The sequence below is a fragment of the Homalodisca vitripennis genome, chromosome 4 (genome assembly GCF_021130785.1).
Source record: "Homalodisca vitripennis isolate AUS2020 chromosome 4, UT_GWSS_2.1, whole genome shotgun sequence".
NCBI classification, from domain to species: domain Eukaryota; kingdom Metazoa; phylum Arthropoda; class Insecta; order Hemiptera; family Cicadellidae; genus Homalodisca; species Homalodisca vitripennis.
In genome coordinates, this window is record NC_060210.1 from 132,344,596 (window position 1) to 132,367,229 (window position 22,634).

At 33.7% G+C, this 22,634-nt stretch overlaps 1 protein-coding gene across 4 annotated transcripts in view; it reads right to left on the reverse strand.

Annotated features, from left to right (window-relative positions):
• LOC124360185 (high affinity cGMP-specific 3',5'-cyclic phosphodiesterase 9A) overlaps window positions 1-22,634 on the reverse strand; it is a 641,497-nt gene that overhangs the window by 36,403 nt on the left and 582,460 nt on the right. For all 4 annotated transcript variants that reach the window (XM_046813574.1, XM_046813571.1, XM_046813572.1 and 1 more), the window contains 2 exons: window positions 12,274-12,322; window positions 5,552-5,679 (listed from right to left, as the gene is read on the reverse strand). In XM_046813574.1, the coding sequence (XP_046669530.1) occupies window positions 5,552-5,679; window positions 12,274-12,322 (177 nt within the window). The remainder of the gene's footprint in view (window positions 1-5,551; window positions 5,680-12,273; window positions 12,323-22,634) is intronic.

Consider the following 22,634-nt stretch of genomic DNA (forward strand, 5'->3'; position numbering starts at 1 on the left):
ACCATTCTTATCAAATCCAATTTCCTGGAGAGTTTTTAATAGCTCAATTGATAAGTTTTTGCCAGTTGTGTCTCCGCTAGTAAAAACGTTAACAAGCCGCTCTTCTGGCTTCACATTCTCTTTGATTTCTCCGAATGTATCTCTGTGATCGACATATCGAATTAGCACTGTTGTGCATTCCTTCTTGCTAACATCTTGTGTGGAGTCAAGAATTATAGAATACGTATTAGTTTCATTAACATGATCCACAATTCTTGAAACAACAATTCTATTCATGAGATTTATTAAATCATAAATGTTTCTGTAACTCAGAAAATTAGAAAACCAAGTTTAGTTTTATTTTCTTTTGACTTATCAAGCTTCTCCAAATAAACTCTTGCGTCTGGGTTATACTTAGCAAGCAATCGAAATAAATTTACTAGTTTTCCGTTTTAGAGGACTCTTTTATTTCGAAAAGCCAACATCTCCTCGGTCAGATACCGACAGCAGTCTATAACGACCGATAGAACCTCACGGTGATGACTGACTAATTTATCATTTAGCTCAGTCAAATCAGTATCAACTCTTTTTTTTGGATATCCATTTGCAATCTACCAATTTGAGAAGAAATATGGAGTTTTGATTTTTCATGAAGTTCAATATCTCGATCTCCTCTATGATCCGTCCAACCCCTATAACCTGTGGTACCCCCAAATTGTTCTTTCTGATGGCAAAGCAAATATCAAACGATGCAAACAAAATACAGCATCATAATGTCTACTGTAAACAAGCCACTTCCTATCTTTGGTTGTTCCATTAGGTAAAAGACTTTTTTTAACTTTTGGGTTGAATTTTTCTACCGGATGAGGAAGGAAAAATCTATTATACTTAGGTCTTGTGATTCCAGCTTTAGTGCTTCGTTAATTAGTTCAGCAGAGAGTCTTTTTGTTTGCATAAAATGTTGGATCTGTAGGATCGATTGTAGAGAATTGAAGTTCGGTCAAAGTAATAGGTTCAGGTATCTTCTCTGTGGGTATGTTGTCCTCTATATTTTCTAAAACTTCGTCTTCTTCTTCTGGTGGTGACATTGGCAGGCTAGTTTCCATGGAGGACGTTGGAAGTTTAATTTCTTTATCATGAACAAGTACTAGAGGCGTATATTTAGATCCATCTCTGTTTGGTGACACTGCAGCTCAAGTTCTTCGTCTTTTGCGGTCTTGGACAGCTGATGTTCCAGAATGTGGATTGTCTTCTAGCCCAGGCATCACCCAATCTAAATATAGACAAATGCCTTCACTGTAAACTTTTATATCAATAATCTGCTAGTCAAAATTTAGTAAAATCTATAAACCCTTTTTCAAGTACAGATTAATTAGAACTGTTTTTGAGTTTATTATCAATAATATGCCACATTCTGCTACACTGAACAGGAGATAAACGAACACACATAAAGCCATATATTTTCAGAGAAACCTCATTTGTCTCAGGGCCACCTCAAAAATGGTAATATCATACTAAAGTGGTAAAATATATTATGACAAAATGTTTTTTTTAAAGATAGCAACTTCTTTCTACATACAAAGAGTGTTAATAGGTTTGAAGGGACAAAGCAAAAGCTGTAACAGTAACAAGTAAAACGATCTTGATATTTTAATTACAAAAAACTCTATGGACCAATAGGCTTATACATTATTAAAACTAAATTGTATTTGAATTTTTATTTCATTAGATGCTTTTGCTTGTAACGTATTGGACCAATACTACTTTAATATTTGGCTGATAGTATGTTTGTAAATGTAAAATGCTAATATTTACATATATTTAGCTTTTCACCATTTTAGGCAGGCTTCATCTCTTCAATACAGTATAATATTTACTTGCATTTTGAAGTTTTTTATCATTTGTTAGTCTTCTTTTATAAGCTTTGTCCTTTTCTATGGCCTTCAATGCCTTAATTAATTGTTACTTAGAAAGGTTTTAATGTTTTGAAAGCTTTAGGATGAGTCATTAATAGAGCATAAGCCTATATGTGTTTACTCCCTGCTTATAAAATTGAACAAACTCAAATATGGACATTTTGTTACTGTAATATTGCGGTACCTTTCAATAGCCGATGATTGCGCAGAAGTTGATGGTTGAGGTTCGTCGTCCATAGTTAAAGTTAGAACGTTCTCCACGTCCCATGGGGTATCCAAGGTCCATAACCTTCTTTCTCCTCTGTTATTTTATATTTTATATCAATATTGTTTTTGAACTTATAGAGGTGTTTCTTTTTACAGTGTTCTAGCCACTTGTCATGGCGGTGCACCGTATTACACATTAGTTCCAAACACTTATATTTGAATGCCTTTTTTAATTTACGAGGCATTATTTAATTCTATAAAACAAAAAGTTATAGTCAGCACAGAAATACAGTAGCTACTTAATACTAAACTCGTATAACAAAACGAAACAGAAACGCACACACGACATTCAAGTGGTCACTAAGTTCGTAAAGACACTAATTATTGTGTTGTGTTGAGGTCATGTTTACACACTACACACTACACTTGAAGACAATGCGTGACTGACTGAGCACTGGGCGGCGCGGAAGGGATGAGGGGTGTGTGGACTTCCCCTTGACAACGACCTTGGCAAGGGCGGGGAGGGGGAGGGGGTCTGTTGGTCTAAAAATAGAACTACTGCATTCGCCTCGTTTGAATTGCGAAGTTTAATTTGCTTTTATTTATTTTTTTTGCCTCTCACAGCTTTAGTTTGTTAAAACTACTGCAAAACTTGTACATTTTTTTAACTTTTAAATAACGTATCCGAAACCCGCTTTTCAAAGTTCCCCCCCAAAATTTTCATTCCCCCCCAATTTTTGTTTTCAATGGCGCAACTTGCGCCATTGCTCCCCCCCGTGGGCGGCCGTGGTTGTAATACATGTAGTCAACACCTTCACTGCATCTCTATCCTGAGTGATCCTAAGTACAGTCTTATAAGACAGCAAGTGCACTGGGGCATCTGTCACAGTCAACATCTTTAACTACTGTATAATGACTGGTTAGTTGTAATACATGTAGTCAACACCTTCACTGCATCTCTATCCTGAGTGATCCTAAGTACAGTCTAATAAGACAGCAAGTGCACTGGGGCATCTGTCACAGTCAACATGTTTAACTACTGTATAATGACTGGTTAGTTGTAATACATGTAGTCAACACCTTCACTGCATCTCTATCCTGAGTGATCCTAAGTACAGTCTAATAAGACAGCAAGTGCACTGGGGCATCTGTCACAAGTCAACATGTTTAACTACTGTATAATGACTGGTTAGTTGTAATACATGTAGTCAACACCTTCACTGCATCTCTATCCTGAGTGATCCTAAGTACAGTCTAATCAGACAGCAAGCACACTGGGGCATACGTCACAGTCAACATGTTCAACTACTATACGATGGCTGGCTATTTATAATATATGTAGTCAATTAATACCTTCACTACGGTTCTATCCTGAGTGATCTTAAGATATTAGACAGCAAGTGCACTGGGGCATCTGTCACAGTCAACATGTTAAACAGTACTTTAAATGTAAAATCCACTTAATGAATACAGAAAAAGAATATCAAATTTCAGACAATATTCATACTTTTACAAAATTTTTTAATAATTGATTAATTTACATTGATCTATGTAACTTTGTTATTGTACAATTATATAAAAACTATTCAACTTCCTTTTGCTCAAAGCACATACAAATTTTCATAAGAAACGCATGTGATCAACATCCAAGTTTGATTCTTAACAAAATCAAATTTGTGTCTTGCTCATGTTACAAATGGACAAAGACAAGATAAAATTACACTTTGTGAGAGGTGAAACATATTGCTAACTTGATTATGGAACAAAGGTGTGGACTGTAATGATAAAGGACAGGTGGGCATGGTGACTGTCAGCTTTATAATTGGTACAATCAATGGTGCCTCTGTGTCTCTTTTTATAACAAATTAAATTAATGCTCCGTTCTGATGAGATATATTTCTAAAATATTTCTACCGTAGTAAATATTTTATACCTTACGTCTTCATAAAGGTCAAAAATAAGCCACTGTATAACTTTTGTTTATTGTGTACACAGTTCTATTGTTTTGTACTGGTGTATTCTATTTGAATTTTTCCTCTAAATCCATCAATGTCGAGAACACTCACGTATATAAGCAATTTGTTCAGTAACACTAATAGTTTGTACTTTCACTTTCAAGTTTGTGTTGATCTAAAATCAGATAACACTTAAAACCTTACTGTAGTAAGAACAATTTTCAATGAGCAAAACATCTCAATATACTTAATATACTAAAATATCCAAAGAAAGCGAAAGGTCTCCAATACCTAAGAGAACGTATAAGATTATAAGTCAGCTATTATAAAAGATGGAGTTTTAAAGAATCATGTAAGTATTTATTCTTAGAAAACGAGTGAATATCTGTTTCTTAGTAGAGTATTCTTGCACAGCAGTTGAAGAAACCCTCTGAACAGACGACTAAGTGCTGAGTTGTTATTGCTACCTCCAGGTATTATTACAGATAACAATCTCACAAAGTTTCACCAACCTTTGCAGCTCGCTTAATACACCTTCCAAATAAATTTATCAAAATCTATGAGCATATTTTAAGAATGATGTCAGGAATAAAAACAACCTACTTAATGTACTACAATTTTACAGCTATATAAATGTCACAAAAATTAATTAAACCCCTGCTTACTGTACATATTTATATTACTTTATATAATATCATATATTTATATGACTAACGTTTTCTCTCTTAATATTACTTTATAAACGTTTTTAGGAGATAAAAATGAAACAGAATTGTCTCGCAAATGAGAGACTCTGAACAAATTTTCCAAACAACTCAGCTATTAAGCTGTAATGGCTATACAAATTTGTAGCATTATGCAGCAACAGATGTAGCAGTTCGAAGTCCTATAGAATTATGCTCATTTATGGGACAGCTAGTATTGTTCAAACTGCGACCAATGTCAATAAGCTTCATACCAAAAATACCACAATTCTTTTATTCAAAGAAACACTGGACTCACTAGTTGTACTAATATTATTTAAAATTAAATTAAACATATTGAGTGTTTAGTTAAGGCAGAACCAAGATGAATAGCCTAAAAGCTAATCATCAAAATGGTGCAATATAACTTAAAAAATGTTTTTTAGATCAAAATCTTAAAAATTCCATTCCTTAAATCACATTACATAACTTATGAAAACTAATCAACAATTCAGAAAGTAAGGTTTTGATTTAATTTTAAGAATATTGATAATAATGTTACTTTTGGGGTTTCCAAACGCATACACAAATAAGAGTGCACGCAGACACACACATTTATGAAAACTTGAAAACCATTTAACACCAGTTCTAGAGGTTAGGCTCAGTACAAATAATTTCACTCGCCTACCTTAACTATAATTGACTTAACTATAACACTTTCGTATGATAATTTACTAAACATGAAAACATTGCATTTTGTAGATAATGAGAATTGTATGTCTATTACAATAATATTCTTCTTCATACTTACTCAACCAGCTAAGATGTTTGGTGGTTTCCAGTCGTTCCCTAAATTTTTCAACATCATTCTTTAGTTCTTTGATAACAGGAGGAAGGATGTTGCAGTTGTCTGCCAGCTGCCTTTCTAGTTCAGCCACTCTAAAACAAAGTTTAATATCCATATTTACTGCAATTTGTACTTATTTTAATGCGTATGTGGATTATACTTTAATAGAAATTTGATTTTATTAACTTGAGAAGAATATTTTAGCTTAGTGTTTGATGTTATTCGTATGGAGAGACTTTCGTGATCAAGGTTATGTGAATTGTTCTTCATCGCCCAAAGTGACTGAAAGGTAGGTGACAGCTACCTTGTACCTAGGGTAGAGCCTCTACTCTATATAAATCTTGCCTTGTTCAGTGAAGAGCAAGGCCACAGCCTTGATCTACAAAATTACTTAGTAGAAGTAGCATATATTCGTATCTCAACACATTCATCTAAAGCAGAAGAGTACCCACAATTTTCCTGACACTCACTCATCTCCTCTGGCCACCTATGACATGGAATTTGATTGCAGTTTGAGGATATAAATTGGAGTTTTTGATGAAATGCTTCCTGATTTCCCTGCACTCCATAAAGTTCGGTCAAATTTTTTACTGACATTACTTCCAGATATGAACATTTCTTAGTTTTCTTATACTCCTCGCAATTTACCCACATTCCTGAAAGGGTATTTCTGCAGCCACAAGAGTATTAATTCTAAAAAACTCTACAGCTGAGATAAAATTTACTTTATTGAATCATCGAAGGGGTGCCATCTTAATAGTCTAAAAATGTAAAATGTAATATGTAAGTAGTTTTAAATTCTTTTACAGTTAGATCTTTACACAATTTTAGTATATATCAAGCCATGGCTGACAAAGTTATAATCGTAAATATTACAATTTTTTAGAAAAATGTATATAGTTTCCACTTTTAAACTTGTCAGACTCTTGAATGAGTTTAACTAATGACTCATCCAAGACACTTGTTAGTATTATTCGCATGTGAATTATATTATTGGGACTTAATGAACATTTAAAATACACATGCTTAAAAGTATGGCTCTATGTTCGTGTAGTGTTTAATTTATCTTTCTAGGTTGTTAAATTTTTTCTCATGGCCTTATGTATTACTTTATTTTCTAATGGTTATAGTGGTGCTAAAATATATATGGACAATTCCTTAATTTCTTCTCATATTCCTTATTTAGAAAAACGTGAGCACACTTGATTTCAATAAACGTAACTTAATGAACAAAACGTCCTTACTTTGCCAGGACCTCAGTCAGGATCTCTCAATTGCAAACACGAGAGGTCTGTGAAGTAGTACCAGTAGTGGATATTTTTTTTGTTAACACAATTTTTTTGAATTAAATAAGATTTGTATTGGGTACCTATACAGATTAATTTATTAAAAAAGCGTGTGCACACTTGTGGTAAAGTATTACTAAATACAAGAAGTGATTTTGATACCAAGGCGTTATAGTCAAAGAACATATAAACAACTTTCCTTTATACTCCATCATGATTTTAATTGGAATTTATGAAATTAATAAGTAAGTTAAGTATTATTTGAATCATTAATTTGAACTGCTTTCCACAGTGAAAAATATCTCAGTGAGACAGTCGCCTTTATAAAATTTGAAACTTAATAGCACTGAAGGAACTGAGATGCCTGTATTTAGTTCATTAATTACAACTTGTCGAATTTCGGTTCAAGTATTTTAATCACCGACAAGATTGGTTAACAGTTTCCACCAAGAAGGGGAAGCATGTCACGTTCCTTTTACTTTCCAACTTTGTAATAACTATGGAATATTATACATTTTAAACTAACCAGTCTTTTTGTGTGAAAGCAATACTGTATAATTGTAAGAATAAACCTAGGAAATTTGTAATAAAAATATGTTTAAGTTTTATTATGCCAACCGTCATATGAGTTAAATAGCATCTTTCTTATTAAATAAAACATTTAAATGGTTAAATAAAGAGGGATTTCCACCTTTCTCAACAGGTGCATTTTGGTTTGAGTAACTGAAATGATTCTCATACCCTACATAATATAGAGCACCTGGTGATTCTAAGGTCTCCTGAGTATGATAATAAAGCCATCAGTGTCTTCAATATCTGACGCAATAGCCATCAAGGTTTCCTGCATTTAACGCTAAGTAGACTAAGGTCTCCCGAGCCTGAAGATAGAGCCATCAGAGTCTCCTGTTTCTGACGCTAGTGACACTAAGGTCTCCAGAGTTTAACGATATAGCCAGCAGGGTTCCCTACGTCTGACACTAGTAACACTAAGGTCTCCTGAGTCTACTGATAGAACCTTCAGGATATCCAGCATCTAAATCTAGAGACTCCTGGCTCTGGCACTGTTTACATTAGTCCTGGATGGGTAAAAAAATAGTGATTATTCCTACCTAGTGCATGCTGCCATAATGATAACTCCCAAGAAGAAGTTATTTTCCTCTGCTTAAAAAATAATAGAGATTTTATGTTAATTTAATACCCCTTCGTTTATGTAAGGGTACTCCATTGATATTAGCATTAACAAATAATCAAATTGTTTATAGTATTAAAATGCCTCAGAAGACAACAAATGAGTTTATAATTTTTTTCTATTATCTGTAAATATTTTGCTTTCAAAGAATAATATAGTAAAGAATTGAATAATGAATTTTCCTCACCAACTGCCAGTGTTAGGTTGACTAAAAACGTAAATTTTGAGGTGAATATGTGGACACATTTGTAACGTTATCACCCAGCAATACAATCGGTATTCAAGATTAAAGGGTTTGCGAACTGAATATTTGATTGGACTGATATGGTGTCAGGTTGATTAGAGCATCAGTGAGAGAGAGATAGAGAGAGAGAGAGTGGGAGGGGTGAAGAGAGGGAGAGAGAGAGAGAGAGACAGGTGTCACTGTCTGACCGAAGCTAACCCTGGAGGATCAGTGTAGACTGACAGCTGATTGATTCCATGAGGCTTCACTATGTGAATTCACTTTTTGAGTTGCAATGTTCAAGTAATGCTCATAACGTACTATTAAAACCGGAAAAAAGCCAAATGTCGAGACTTACTTGAGTTTGAGTAATTAATCGAATGTCATTAAACTAAAACATGTTGAAAAATGCCAAAATATAGGTTTTGCATTACGCTTCTTCAGGTACAATTTAACAAAATGAAACACATAACATAACAAAAAATATAAAATACAATAAATATATAAATTAATAAACATAATTTTTTCAAGGTGTAACACATGTTGAAACTGTGGTTGTGATGAGTGTTCAGATGATCTAAATTAGTTATCGAAGATTCAATCCATAAGGAAATTTTGATTCCGTAACAATTTGACTTGTTTCTTCTAAATTTCTTAATTTCAATGTGTTTGAATTATTACTAATATTGTTTGTATTGGTTTTATTTTATATAAATCACCCAAATAAGTTGAAACTTGGTACAAAATTGATCTTATAGTCATCTTAACTAAGTTTGCTTATCACCTTGGTACTCCATTCCATTTTAATATGGTAGATGTTCAGACTTTAAAAAAATGCACAACTCAATTATTTATGGAGCTAGAGAAGAAATAAAAAAGGTCCTGGAATGCTTATAGCTTTTCAAAAACTGTTGGCAATGAACAAGTTTTTGGCCTTTAAATGGTTTTAGAAATATTTATTACGTGTTAATTCTATAAGAGATAAATTATAATTTTAATTAAGATGGGATATTAATTCCTCTGTCAAAAAGTCTACCTCCTCTACCGACTGAGTGAGTGCTGAGTGCCGGAGGGGCTATTTTTTAGTATAACAGTTCTGACTTTTCAGACCAGCAGCTTAGAGCTATTCATTCATTTGTGCAAGAATGTAGCCAGGAGGGGCTCCAAGGGGTCCGGACCCCCCAAATTTTAAATATTTTTAAATTACTTTTTTAGTAAACGGTTATTATTATTTAAATGATTCAGTATTATTGACATGTACTGCTGAAAAATCGTTCTCAAAAAACAAAAAAATAAATAAAAATAAAAACGCCAGCCAAGAACTTTTAAATATGTATGTGTGTGTATTTATATATATATATTTAGGTTCATTATATTTTTCACCGTTTTGGTAAAAACTTTAATTTGGCACAACAGTTTTAAATCACGTACCAGCGACCAAGTGCTAGGTGCAGATTAGAGACCATCACTCTATGCTCTGCAAAGGTTAGAGTGACCAGCATAATTAGTGCAGCACTCTGCTATTGGCACATGTTTCCCAACTGCATCATTCAACGCACCCTCTGTACTCAACTGTGTGGAACAGGCCGTCTCTGTTGAATTACACACTTCGAGACGGCCGATCTATACAGGCCTAATGTCTCTGAGAGAGGTTTTGTCTAGGGACCTCAATGTAGAGCCCAATCTCCTTTACCTATGAACTATGTGGAACACGACATCTTTGTTGAATTATACACCCCAAGACGGCCGATCTATACAGACCTAATGTCTCCGAGACAGGTTTTGTCTAAGGACCTCAATATGGAACCCAATCTTCTTTACAATACAAGAATATCTGATGTGGTTTTCTGGTTTATAACAACACAGATTTTGTTATAACAACACAGATTTTGTTAGTTATGTACTAAACCTCTGTATCGAAAGTACTACACAGCTGTTTAATTGCCATCTTTTTATCGTTCTTGCTAATAAAGGCTTCCGATTTTAACTGTCTATTAATATGTCATAACCACACTTTAAAATGTTGTCACTAGCTCAAACACTTATATTGTAACACAAATCAGTTATTCCAGAAACGTTCAGAAGGAGGATGCGTTGGTGTGTGTTTTATAAAAAAGTAACAATGAATCATTACACGGTTTCGCATTTTTTCAATTTTTACGGTTTTCACTTTTTAACCCTAACCCTTGATTTCAATATAATTCATACCTGTCGCTATCTCAATTTTCGGTTCATCCTGTCTAATAATATTGTTAATTTACAGTACGCATATAATCAGCCCTTTAACGCCTACTAAGGTACTTTTTGCAACATCAGGTTTTACATTACTTTCATCTTAAAATCTTTAAATACTCGGAAGATATCTGAGGTATGAAATAAAGAGTTTTACCTCCTAGTATTTCAAAAAAGAATTTGATATTTACATGAACCCCATATATTATTTAGTAAATTGTGATAAAAAGTAGATGTATGCCACAACACGTACTGTAATCTCATACAAAAAAGAATTCTTTTACATCCAGATCCATTTGAATCAAAAAAGAGAAATTTCGCTTAGCCCAATTATATGGTTGGCCATGCATAGTCATAAAACTTATTCTTGTCTAAGTTGAAATGAAGTTTCACCCATATTTTAAAGTCTACGGATGAAATCTTTCTCGAGATCTCTTGCCACATGATACACTCACATTTTTGTCCATTAAGTTATGTTTTATAGCAGTGCTTAAATAATAAAAATTCCGTTGAGCTAGGAAATGTACTACAACGCAAGAGTGCTCTCAAATAAAATTTTTAAGAAAATTTAACACTGACATTTCATTATATTATTTTTTACCATTCTATAAGTAAAATCTACAAACGAAATCACCTACACGTGTTGGAGTAGTAGGCTACATGTGTTAATATGTCACATGTTAAAATCCCACATAATAATTGTACTGAGTTTGTTTAAAGTAAAGAAAATATCTTATTTTACCAGGTGAAGTTAGAGCTACGAAGCCCTCTCTAACATTTAACCTTGGAACCAATGGCTTAAAGGTGATTTCCGAACCACTACCAATGGCTGGGCAGGCGGACTGCTTGCAAGGACACGATCGCTCAACGGTCACCTAACCAAGCAGCAGCCATGTACGACGTTGCTTAGTCTGGTTATATCGTGGCACATTTTTTGGTGGTTTACAAAATTTTAGTGCTACTTTCTCGTTGCCATCATAACTACCCATAATACAAATTTAAAAATATTCACTAAAGTTCAGCCGCATCCCCTGGAGTGACATGCACCATCATCGAACTCAGTGATGGTGCTTCTAAATAGAAATTAAACTTGATATAAAATTAAAAGTCTCAGTTAATTTTTGAGATATTATATAGGCAGACATACAAAAATTAAACTTTTCCAACCACTCAAATGATAGATTTCGCTAATTCCCAGATAATAAAAAAATTATTTTATCAGGAGAAAAGAATTACAGATAACAACAAGAAAACATCTCTTACTTAAGGACACTTTGACTTTTGCGTGCAAGAAAAGAGCGCTTAAACAAGCAGGGATCTGACCTTATTAGAGTATAAAACGAGTTTGAAAATGTAAAACAGGTCGTTAACTGGAGGAATGTTCTACAGCGAGTTTATGTCGCCGTAATACTCCATCTCACTTCTAGGCGTTACCTGGTAAATCACCAAGTTATTATTATAACAAGCTACATTGAGTTGGAAATTGTAAAACTTTTAATCCAGTCCCTGGAAATCGAGTAAAGTTGCAAGTTGGGTACTCCCGTACATGATAAGGGCAAAAACTTTCATCCTTACTGAATTTTATCATACAGTCAACTCTAAAGAATCTGTGTGGATGCAATAAAGTTCAGTAAGAGTTAAATTAAGCAAAAAAGAAACTCGTAAAAGTGGCCTTCGAAATTTTAATTACTGCATAATATAAAAGTCCCGTATAGTTAGTAAAGTAAGGTAAGTAAAAATACAATAGGTTCCTTACCGATTCTCGAGTATTTGAAGATCCATTGTCACTTCGTCTATCAGCATTTCTGCAACACAAAACACACCACGTTATCAGATATACACAACACAATTCTGAAAGATACAATATAAGTCTCCGGATATTAGGGATTTCACACCGAAAATTCAAACGAAAAATTCCTCTATATATTGGATCATTAAAGAAACGAAACGCCCCTCGGCTTGAGTCGTTTCAAATGACCGATTAGATTTATTTTAAAAATTTATAGAAACGTCTATGCTCAATAAATGAGTTAAAATTTCAGTTATTAAAAATAATGCATGTCTTACATCACATGAGTTGATAATCAATTTGTAGGTTTCTAACATTTCCCCATTGATGAGGCCATATCTCAGGCTTCAATTGTTTTATAAATAATTGATGGAAGTCTAAAAGCCTCAGTACACAGAATTCAATTTTGTGCTTCCTTGTTGTGTTTGTTCCGGGGCCTAACTAAGTTAGTTACTTTGTTTGGAGGCACAAATTAAAAATAGTTGTTTACTTAACCCGAATGCGGTATATCAGAAAAGAGAAATATGTAGCCTATACTATTTTCTTTTAAATAATAATAAACTAGAAAAACAGTATATTCATTTTTCCGGACATTTGCCATCGTTCATTGATCTGCAATCTGATCTCGAAACGTAGTGAAACGTAGTGTTACTGATTTTTTGTGTCACTGAACGATGGCAAATGTCCGAAAAAATCCTGCTTCTTCAAAATCCTTCAATCGTCAAAACAAACTTTAAACAAAGAAGTACTTATTTTCTACTCACTACTGTTAGCGAGCAAAACAAACTAACCTCGGTATAGGGAACACGTCAACCAATAGAGACAACAGGGGTATCCCCTAACTTATTTATTTATTATTGTTGACTATGGGAATCATAGAATTGAATAGTAACACAATGTACCTGAGGCTTACTTCAGAGAAGAATGGCTTATCGTACATAAGCCAAGAATATAATACCTGTTCTGATATTGATGCAGGTAAATTGGACACATGAGTGTCAGTCAAGTCAGAGTCAGGACAAGAGGATAGCCCAAGTACATAATACGGGCGGACATGGGCGATAGGCTATCAATCCGACATTGCTTTATTTAAGTTAATGTTTAAAACAAAACGTAAGTGCAATTTATACGACATAATATGTTGGTGTAATGGAAACTATCCACTATACGTTACTGTCTATTTGATATAAATTTAATCTCATTTCGCTTATGACTGTCCGGGACATCGCCTCGTAAATCATGAATTTATGTTAATATAAATTTATTAATAGATTAAATTCATATAATTTTGTTTAATAGGTCAAATTTTATGCAGTGAAAATGTTTAAAAATACTTTTAAAAATTGCAATAAAATACTAACACAATTCCTTGGCTCATTAAAACTACTACTGTTTCGGTGTAGGCTATTTATTTTAATTAATACTCCCTCATTCATACCCATCAACAATCATTGATTAAGAGCAAAGTTCCCAATAGCTACTATTGCTCTTTGAAAACACAAAATTAAAAATCTGTATTATTGGCCAATTAAAAGTTTGGGGAATCAATACAGAATAGAATAAGTTTGTTCGCTGGAATCCTTGCATTGAAACTGGCAACTTCCACTTCAGCCCTTATTATTCTCATTCAGGAATCGGGCTTTTTATTCATCTTAATTTCACTGCGCATTTTGGAATTTTTCGATATTAATTAGAATAGAAATTCGTGGTATAAATACAATATAAGTTCGTTAATCAAAAATACTAACTAATCGTCGTATAGTACCTCTTCCTCTTTAAATATAAATACACTTTAGGCAATAATATATAAATAAAACTGTTCAGATTTTTAAATTTCAATATTGCAGTACTTAACTAAATAATTTATTTGGAATAAAAGTACAATGCGGTATGAACCGGTAAAAATGATGAAGGAAGACGAGATTTTGTCTAGGAATGACGAGATAATTGGCTGAGCGTTAGCGAAGCCTATTACTCTAGAGACTGGAAAATTTCATTTCTGTCTGTCTGTCTCGAAAACAGGGTGATCAAATGCATTACATTTCTACATAGGCAACCGAATTTAATGATGGTGCATATCAATCTGTGGGATTTGGCTGAGCGGTAGTAAATATTTTGACATGGCCTTATGGGTAACCATGATGCGATGTAATTGCCCAACGAAAAATATGTACACAATTGAGTAGAATCATGTGACATAATAACATATTTTGCTATTCATTGGGTTTTGCATACAACCTCAGAGAGGCCTATTCCTCGTAAATATAAAAATTTCTCAAATATTTTTACATTGTCCTTTAGATGACATAGCGATAGCCTGGACTACCTTACACGTTTGACAAGGCATCACTATGACATGTTTACCCGACGAGGTGAGGAGTATGCGGCTTGTTTTAGACTCCATGTCATGTTCGTAATAATCCCCACAACTCTGTCAACAGCCCCAGGATACATCTTAACTGGCAGCCTGTTCTACAGTAGTTCGGGTGTTGTTACAGCGATAGTTACATTCCCGATCTTGCATAAATTATACAGTACACCACAGTAAACCTATTTTTCATGCTTAACTGTGCTACTTGCAGTCTGTCCTACAGTGCTTCGAGTGTTGTTACGATGATAGTTCCACTTCATAACTCGTGTAAATTACACAGTACACCACAGTAATTCTCCCTTTAATGTTTAACTGTGGTACCTATCCTACATTACTTCGAGTGTTGTTACGATAGTTCCACTGCTGATCTTAAATACATTATACAGTATATCACAAAAACTTCCCCTTCATGCTTAACTGTGGCACCTGCAGCATATCCTACAGTAATTCGAGTGTTGTTGTAACGATAGTTACTCTTCCAATCTCTCGTACACTATACCGTACACTACAGTAAACTCTTTATGCTTAACAAAGTTGAAGCGATTGATTGTAAATTTTTAATATCGTATATAAACCGAAATTTATGAGTAATTCCATATAAAAATTGGAAATAATGTTTAACTGTAAAATTATGTGTATTTTAGAAACTTGTAATCACTATAAGGAAGTAAAACTCCTTCGTGTACGATTCGGAGATTAATCAATTAGTATAAATAAATCACCGTCATTGCAAAATGTAAAGTTCACAGCGGCTGTATATAACGGTATATAACGGCTGATTCTGGAAACTGTTAATCAGTATTGGTAATATATTTATCACCAAATATTTTAATCGTACATGGTGAGTGTAACACATTCGCATGCAACACGTGTCGCGTAACAGGATAAACTGGGGTTGGATGCAAAATTTCAAGTCTATAGCTATATGTGCGAGTCAGTCACTTGTTAAAATGTCATATAATTTTACTCAGTTTTTTACAAATTTATTTATTCTGCGATTTTCTTGCTGCAATAGTAGTTTCTGATAAGACCTGCATAATAAATGTTCACTAACGCCCAGCCAAATCTCATGGAGTGACAGTCGTCATCATCTAACTCGATATTACTTATCTGAAACTTCATGTAAAATTTCACGTGTATAGGTTTGTTCATTTTCGAGATATCGTGCGGACAGAAAGACAGACAAACATAAATTGTCTCTCAAGTCCCTCGAATGAAGGCTTCACTAACGCTCAGCCAATAAAATCATATCCCATGCTGTTCTACGATGCTTCAGCTTAGGCATCCGATAGTACGATTTTAGCAAACATAAATGGCTGCTATCTTGAAATTTGTGAGTTACTGATGTACTATTTTTTAATTACGGTCCATTATGTATTTGTTACTCAATAGAATGTAACGAAAGTCTTATCAAGCAATCCACCAATATCACATATTAAAATATATATGATAGTACTTAGTTTCTTCACAAATTTATTTATTTTGCGACTTTTTCCAACCCATCATGGTTATCCATAAGAACAATGTAACAATGTTCGCTAATGCTCTTACGAAGTGTCAAGCCTATTTGTCAATAGACAGCAGACAAGCAGACAGAAATATAATTTGTCCCACCCCTAGAGTGATAAGAATTGTCAAGTTATAAATGAAAAACATATCAACTGTAAGACATTAGACAAGTAACAAATTAAAAAAGAAATATAAAATATTGAAAAGTGTAATTAGAAAGGTTTGTCTACCTGTAGTTAGTAGAACATTGTACGATAACATAAAGCTAGAACGGCAACAGATAAATTGTATGCTTACGGTTATATTGAGTTGTAAAAAACAGAACAATAATATGTAGGTTGAACGGTATTGCGTGAATTCAATTATGACAAATGTTTTTGGATAGTCACGATAAGTTGAACGGTAACAAGAAAGTTGAATGGTAACTAGTTGAATGGTAACTTACAAGCTGAATGATAACAGGTATGTTGAACGTTAACGGATAAGTTGAACGGTAACTAGTTGAATGGTAACTTTCAAGCTGAATGATAACAGGTATGTTGAACGGTAACGGATAAGTTGAACGGTAACTAGTTGAATAGTGACTTTCAAGCTGAATGATAACAGGTATGTTGAACGGTAACGGATAAGTTGATCGGTAACTAGTTGAATGGTAACTTTCAAGCTGAATGATAACAGGTATGTTGAACGGTAACGGATAAGTTGATCGGTAACTAGTTGAATGGTAACTTTCAAGCTGAATGATAACAGGTATGTTGAACGGTAACGGATAAGTTGATCGGTAACTAGTTGAATGGTAACTTTCAAGCTGAATGATAACAGGTATGTTGAACGGTAACGGATAAGTTGAACGGTAACTAGTTGAATGGTAACTTTCAAGCTGAATGATAACAGGTATGTTGAACGGTAACGGATAAGTTGATCGGTAACTAGTTGAATGGTAACTTTCAAGCTGAATGATAACAGGCATGTTGAACGGTAACGGACAAGGTGAACGGTAACTAGTTGAATGGTAACTTTCAAGCTGAATGATAATAGGTATGTTGAACGGTAACGGATAAGTTGATCGGTAACTAGTTGAATGGTAACTTTCAAGCTGAATGATAACAGGCATGTTGAACGGTAACTGATCGGTAACTAGTTGAATGGAACTTTCAAGCTGTGATAACACTACGGTAACTAGTTGAATGGTAACTTTCAAGCTGAATGATAACAGGTATGTTGAACGGTAACGGACAGATTGAACAGTAATATTACGAATAGTGAAATGGAATAAAGATGTTTTGGAGCAGTTGAACAGTTTATCCATCTCACTATAAGCTGATTGCGAGTGAACTTGTAGTGAACGCTAGATCAGACAGGCAAGAATTATTCTTAGACTGAAAGAAACTCGAACACAGTAAATCGCTTTTAGAAGCTTTATTCAGTATGCACTGTGGCGTCTTCCCACCGCGGCGTTACCGCTGAATGTGGGACGCAGCAGCTTCATCTATTTCCGCAAATCTATTATGTTCCTATTTTTTAAAGAAGTTTTATCCAACAAAAAAAGAAAAAAACTCATCGCCAGTCACGCTTATTTTGGAGGAGCTCAAATTAGTAACGATTTTGTGAATGATAGCTAATTTTTTCTCAAGCGATATTTTTTCTGGCTTGATACACCAAAAACCGATTGTCAGACGCATTATATTAATAATAGTTATAGCGTCGAACAGTATTAAGCCTACGTTATCATCCCTTACTTTTGTTTTTAAGTGGAGCAAGCTAAGACAAACTAGTGCGGCTTTTAATAGATTTATTCTCAGAACATATTACTCTACTGATTTCAGAGAAACACCAGACTATGTGCTTATATAATACGTTACTAATTGGCTTTCGGCTCCTGGCCTGAGGATTGGTTATACCACATAACGAGTTATACGTTAGCAATGAGGTATAACCTTCACCACCACATATCGTTAGCAATGAGGTATAACCTTCACCACCACATAATCGTTAGCAATGAGGTATAACCTTCACCACCACATATCGTTGGCAATTAGGTATAACCTTCACCACCACATATCGTTGGCAATTAGGTATAACCTTCACCACCACATATCGTTAGCAATGAGGTATAACCTTCACCACCACATATCGTTAGCAATGAGGTATAACCTTCACCACCACATATCGTTAGCAATTAGGTATAACCTTCACCACCACATAACGTTTGGCAATGAGGTATAACCTTCACCACCACATGTTGGCAATTAGGTATAACCTTCACCACCACATATCGTTGGCAATTAGGTATAACCTTCACCACCACATATCGTTAGCAATTAGGTATAACTTCACCACCACATATCGTTAGCAATGAGGTATAACCTTCACCACCACATATCGTTGGCAATGAGGTATAACCTTCACCACCACATATCGTTGGCAATAATCAGAACGACAGTCTGCGGTATGGCATTAACTCTCGCGTTAAAAGGCTTTTTATGCGTAAATTTCATTAAAATTAGGAATATGGAATAATTTACTAGCAAATCGTGGGAATTATGATAGTTCTTCTTCTTTTGAGTTGTATTGAAATCCCTTGTCTCCCTCAATATTAATCGGACACTGTTTCAGCTGCTGGAAGTTGAAATGTTTCTTAAGAACCGAAGTAGATATAACATAATTTTTAAAGTATCATGGGAAGATAGAAATTAAGCAATGTGACGTTAAATCGACCACTCACGATTTCATGTCCCGTTTTGGAAACAAAGTCTTTATAACGAAGTACTCTATTGCTTCAGGAACACTGTTCAAATTACTCTTTTCGAAAAATAGGCAAGATTTGAGTTTAGTATCGTACGTTTATAATAAAAGCAGTTTTATGAATCATTTGGTCCCAATGACGTCACTGAACACTGCAGCGCAGCCTGGCGGGAGGCAGCTCAATGAAGATTTACGGTCCACCAGAGAATATTACGGCTGGAACTTATTAAAGATGGCCTCCTCAGCGAAACCCGATCACCGAGACCTGTAACACTAAAGAGAGGCTTTGCTCGCCGCTAAGTTTGCTACCGTTATTACCAGTAAACACAGGCTAATGTTAACGTGTTGACAGCCGGCTTACTTGCTTACTTGCTCTTGACCTGTTTGACTCTGCAATACACTTCATTGTTTAACATTTTCTGCTTTTAAGGTAAGACTGTTGGTAACATTTAAGAGTGGAAACGCTTAAGAATAACTTTGAAATTGGGACAATTTCTTTTAAATTTTTTTTATAACTCCAAGGAAAAAACTAATTTTATTTTTTGTAATTAGACCCAAAGAAAATCGGGTGTATACGGATATGAACTGTTTATAGTATGTATATACGTAAAAAACCTAAATGATAGAAAATTGCATGCTTTTTATAAACATAATATTACTTACAAAATACAATTTTTTTAAGTTTGTTTTTGACGATGGAAGGATTTTGAAGGAAACAAAATTTTTCAGGACATTTGCCATCGTTCAGTAATAACAAAAAGTAACACTGCGATCCGAGATCTGTAATCTGATCACTTACTCAGGTGAATAACTAACATATAAATAATCTAGGTTACGCTTTGTTTAATTTAACCTAGATAGTAGTTATGTGTCGGGATAGTTATTCACCTGAGAAAAAGATCAAATTGTTGATCTCGAAACGTAGTGTTACTGATATTTTGTGTTACTCGATGGTGAAATTACAACGTTTTATATATATAAACACGTCTTTTCCTTCAATAATCTTTCATGTACTATGTAAACATCATAACCTAATTTGTACTCAAACCTTTCAATCCGTGCAATCCGTGCCTGATTTAATATGGTTACACATATTATCTGAAATAACTATAATTTCTCGTACAAGTACTAAGCATTTCTTTAACAGCTTCATTTCTTTAAGCATTTTCCTTGGCTTCAGGAACTGTCTTTGGCTAAAACATTAAAATTAACACATCAGAAAACATGTGACTTAAAAGACTTATGAGGTACATACGAGTATAACGGCCAAAATTTATCCTTTTCTCTAAAGAGTGCAATTGAACTATTCTCAGCCATCACTCGCGTGAAATCAAACATATATTTAGATTCACTATAAAAATAGACTTTTCCGAAAGCAGATTCATGAATATTGAGCTTGAGTGGTAGAGAGTATCTGCTCTTCCCTAATTTGTTTCATAAATGTAGATATGGTGTTTTTTTATATTTTGTTTCACTTTATGAATTATTAAAGCCACGGTGTCGAAAAGACATATATATATATATATATATTATATATATATATATATATTATAGTATGTACAAATTGTATTAAATTTTGATAACGACTTCAAGAAATCTTTTAATTAAATAAAAATGTCTTCTTATTTATGACCACCTTGTCCTTATCATTCAAAGTGAGTTTATATACCCCTATCTACAATTTGGAATGAGTATCATACAGCAATCGGCTTATTTACATTCTCCTTATAAGTTTAGATTTCTTAAGGGAGTAACTTCAAATCGGGTTTATGATATAACAAATTTGTAAACGTAACACGTGCGAAACCTCTACTATTCTTTAGTCCAGTCAAGACTTCAGTACGGAATAATCTGTTGGGGAGGTGCGTACAGAAGTCTAATAGATAATCTTAGAGTGTCACAAAATCATATAGTGCACATAACGCTAGGAAAAAAAGTCAGAGATAGCTCGTTCCCCCTATTCCAACAAATTAGAACTCTACCTATTCAACATTTATATGTGTACAAAGTGCTGAAACTGTTTTATAGAAGAAGTGGCAATGAAGGTACAACCTTCATTGTATATGGAATAAGAAACGTAAATAAAAGGATTTTTAGAGTACCAAAAGTAAAAAAGGAAATATTTAGACTCTGCTTTCAGTACGTAGGTCCAAAATTCTTTAATACATTACCTATTAATATTAGATCAATAGATAAATTAAACCTTTTCAGCAATAGTGTATTTGACTGGTTAATTGAGGTGGATGATGTTAGATTTTTTAATAGAGTCATTAGCTAAAGTTAAAAGTTACTGTTTATTTTAAAAATTAAAATTTTAAAAATTAATTTGGTTTCATGTACCAATTGTATATAGATAGTTATTGTATATATGTATAATGTACTGTGTGTTATTGAATGCATGTACATGCATTGTGTAATAGTGAATGTGCGTAAATAGCGCATTGATCTTTCTATGACAAAAGTTATTTATATGTTTATAATGTTGATTTGTTTTTAATGTAATATGTTTGCTGCTATGTTTTTTATATGTTTTTTTTTAATTCGCATTGTATAAAGAGGATACTAATTGTTATGTTGTTTTTACTGTTAATATTAGATAATTTTTATTCTGACATTATATGGATAAGTAGTTAAAATTATTTTTATATTGGTTGTATTTTTTGTATTGTTATTTTTAGTTCATTTGTAGTTTCAGGCACCTCGGAGAGTAGCCAGCATGTAATTTAATGCAACTGAACTCTAAAAGTACTATTAAGTTTATTTTATTTTGTTAATCCTAATCACACTACTGGACGTGTGATTAGGCTATTCCGAAGATTTTTATTTTTGTAATGTTTTTGTACTTTTTTGAAGGAATAAATCATTATTCTCATTTCTCATTATTCTCATATAATAAGCAGACGTAATAGAGCTTCACATAGAAAAAAATATATTCTCATCTAATTTTATACTTTAAGATTTTTTATTATACACTTATTTAAACGTATTTAAATACAAGGGGCATTATGAATAAGTAACTAAATGCAAGGATGTAAATTACGAGATTTCTGACATGCTCTGTAAATATCGATTCAACGTACGGGCCTCTCCACCGTGCCCCCGCAACTGGTTCAAAGGTTTTCATGCCAGTCTTACGGTTGAATGGTGATACAGGCCGCGAGATTCAATGTGGTCTCCTAGATGCGCGAGAGGGGAACCGTAGCAGGCAAGGAGGGGAAGCAGCGGCGGAGGGGAACCGGCCTACAGACTGAGGTTCCCCCTCCACTCCTCATGACCAGCAGACTACTGCGCATCGTCGGGCCGAGGACCACATGGAATCTCTTGGCCTGTAACGAATGTAAATTTATCGCTTCTAAATCAATATATCTTCAATAAATGTTAATATAGGCAAGTAACTAAATGGATTCCAGTTTAAAACAATTGATTAACGCACGATCGCTTATTATTATTATAAATTAGTTTTATAATAATTGTACAGATTGGTGTTTTTAAATTGTCATAACTGAAAAAAATTAAATAAATCAACACAGGAAAATAGAATACATTTTTTAAGTAAATGTTTAATATATGCAAATAACTATAGCCTATACATTTCAATAATTAACGTTAACAATTGAAAATACACAGTTCGATTAAATACTAAAGTTATGAATTATTCATAGTAAAAGTTCTTATCATAGAATTTTATTATGTCTTCTCAGGG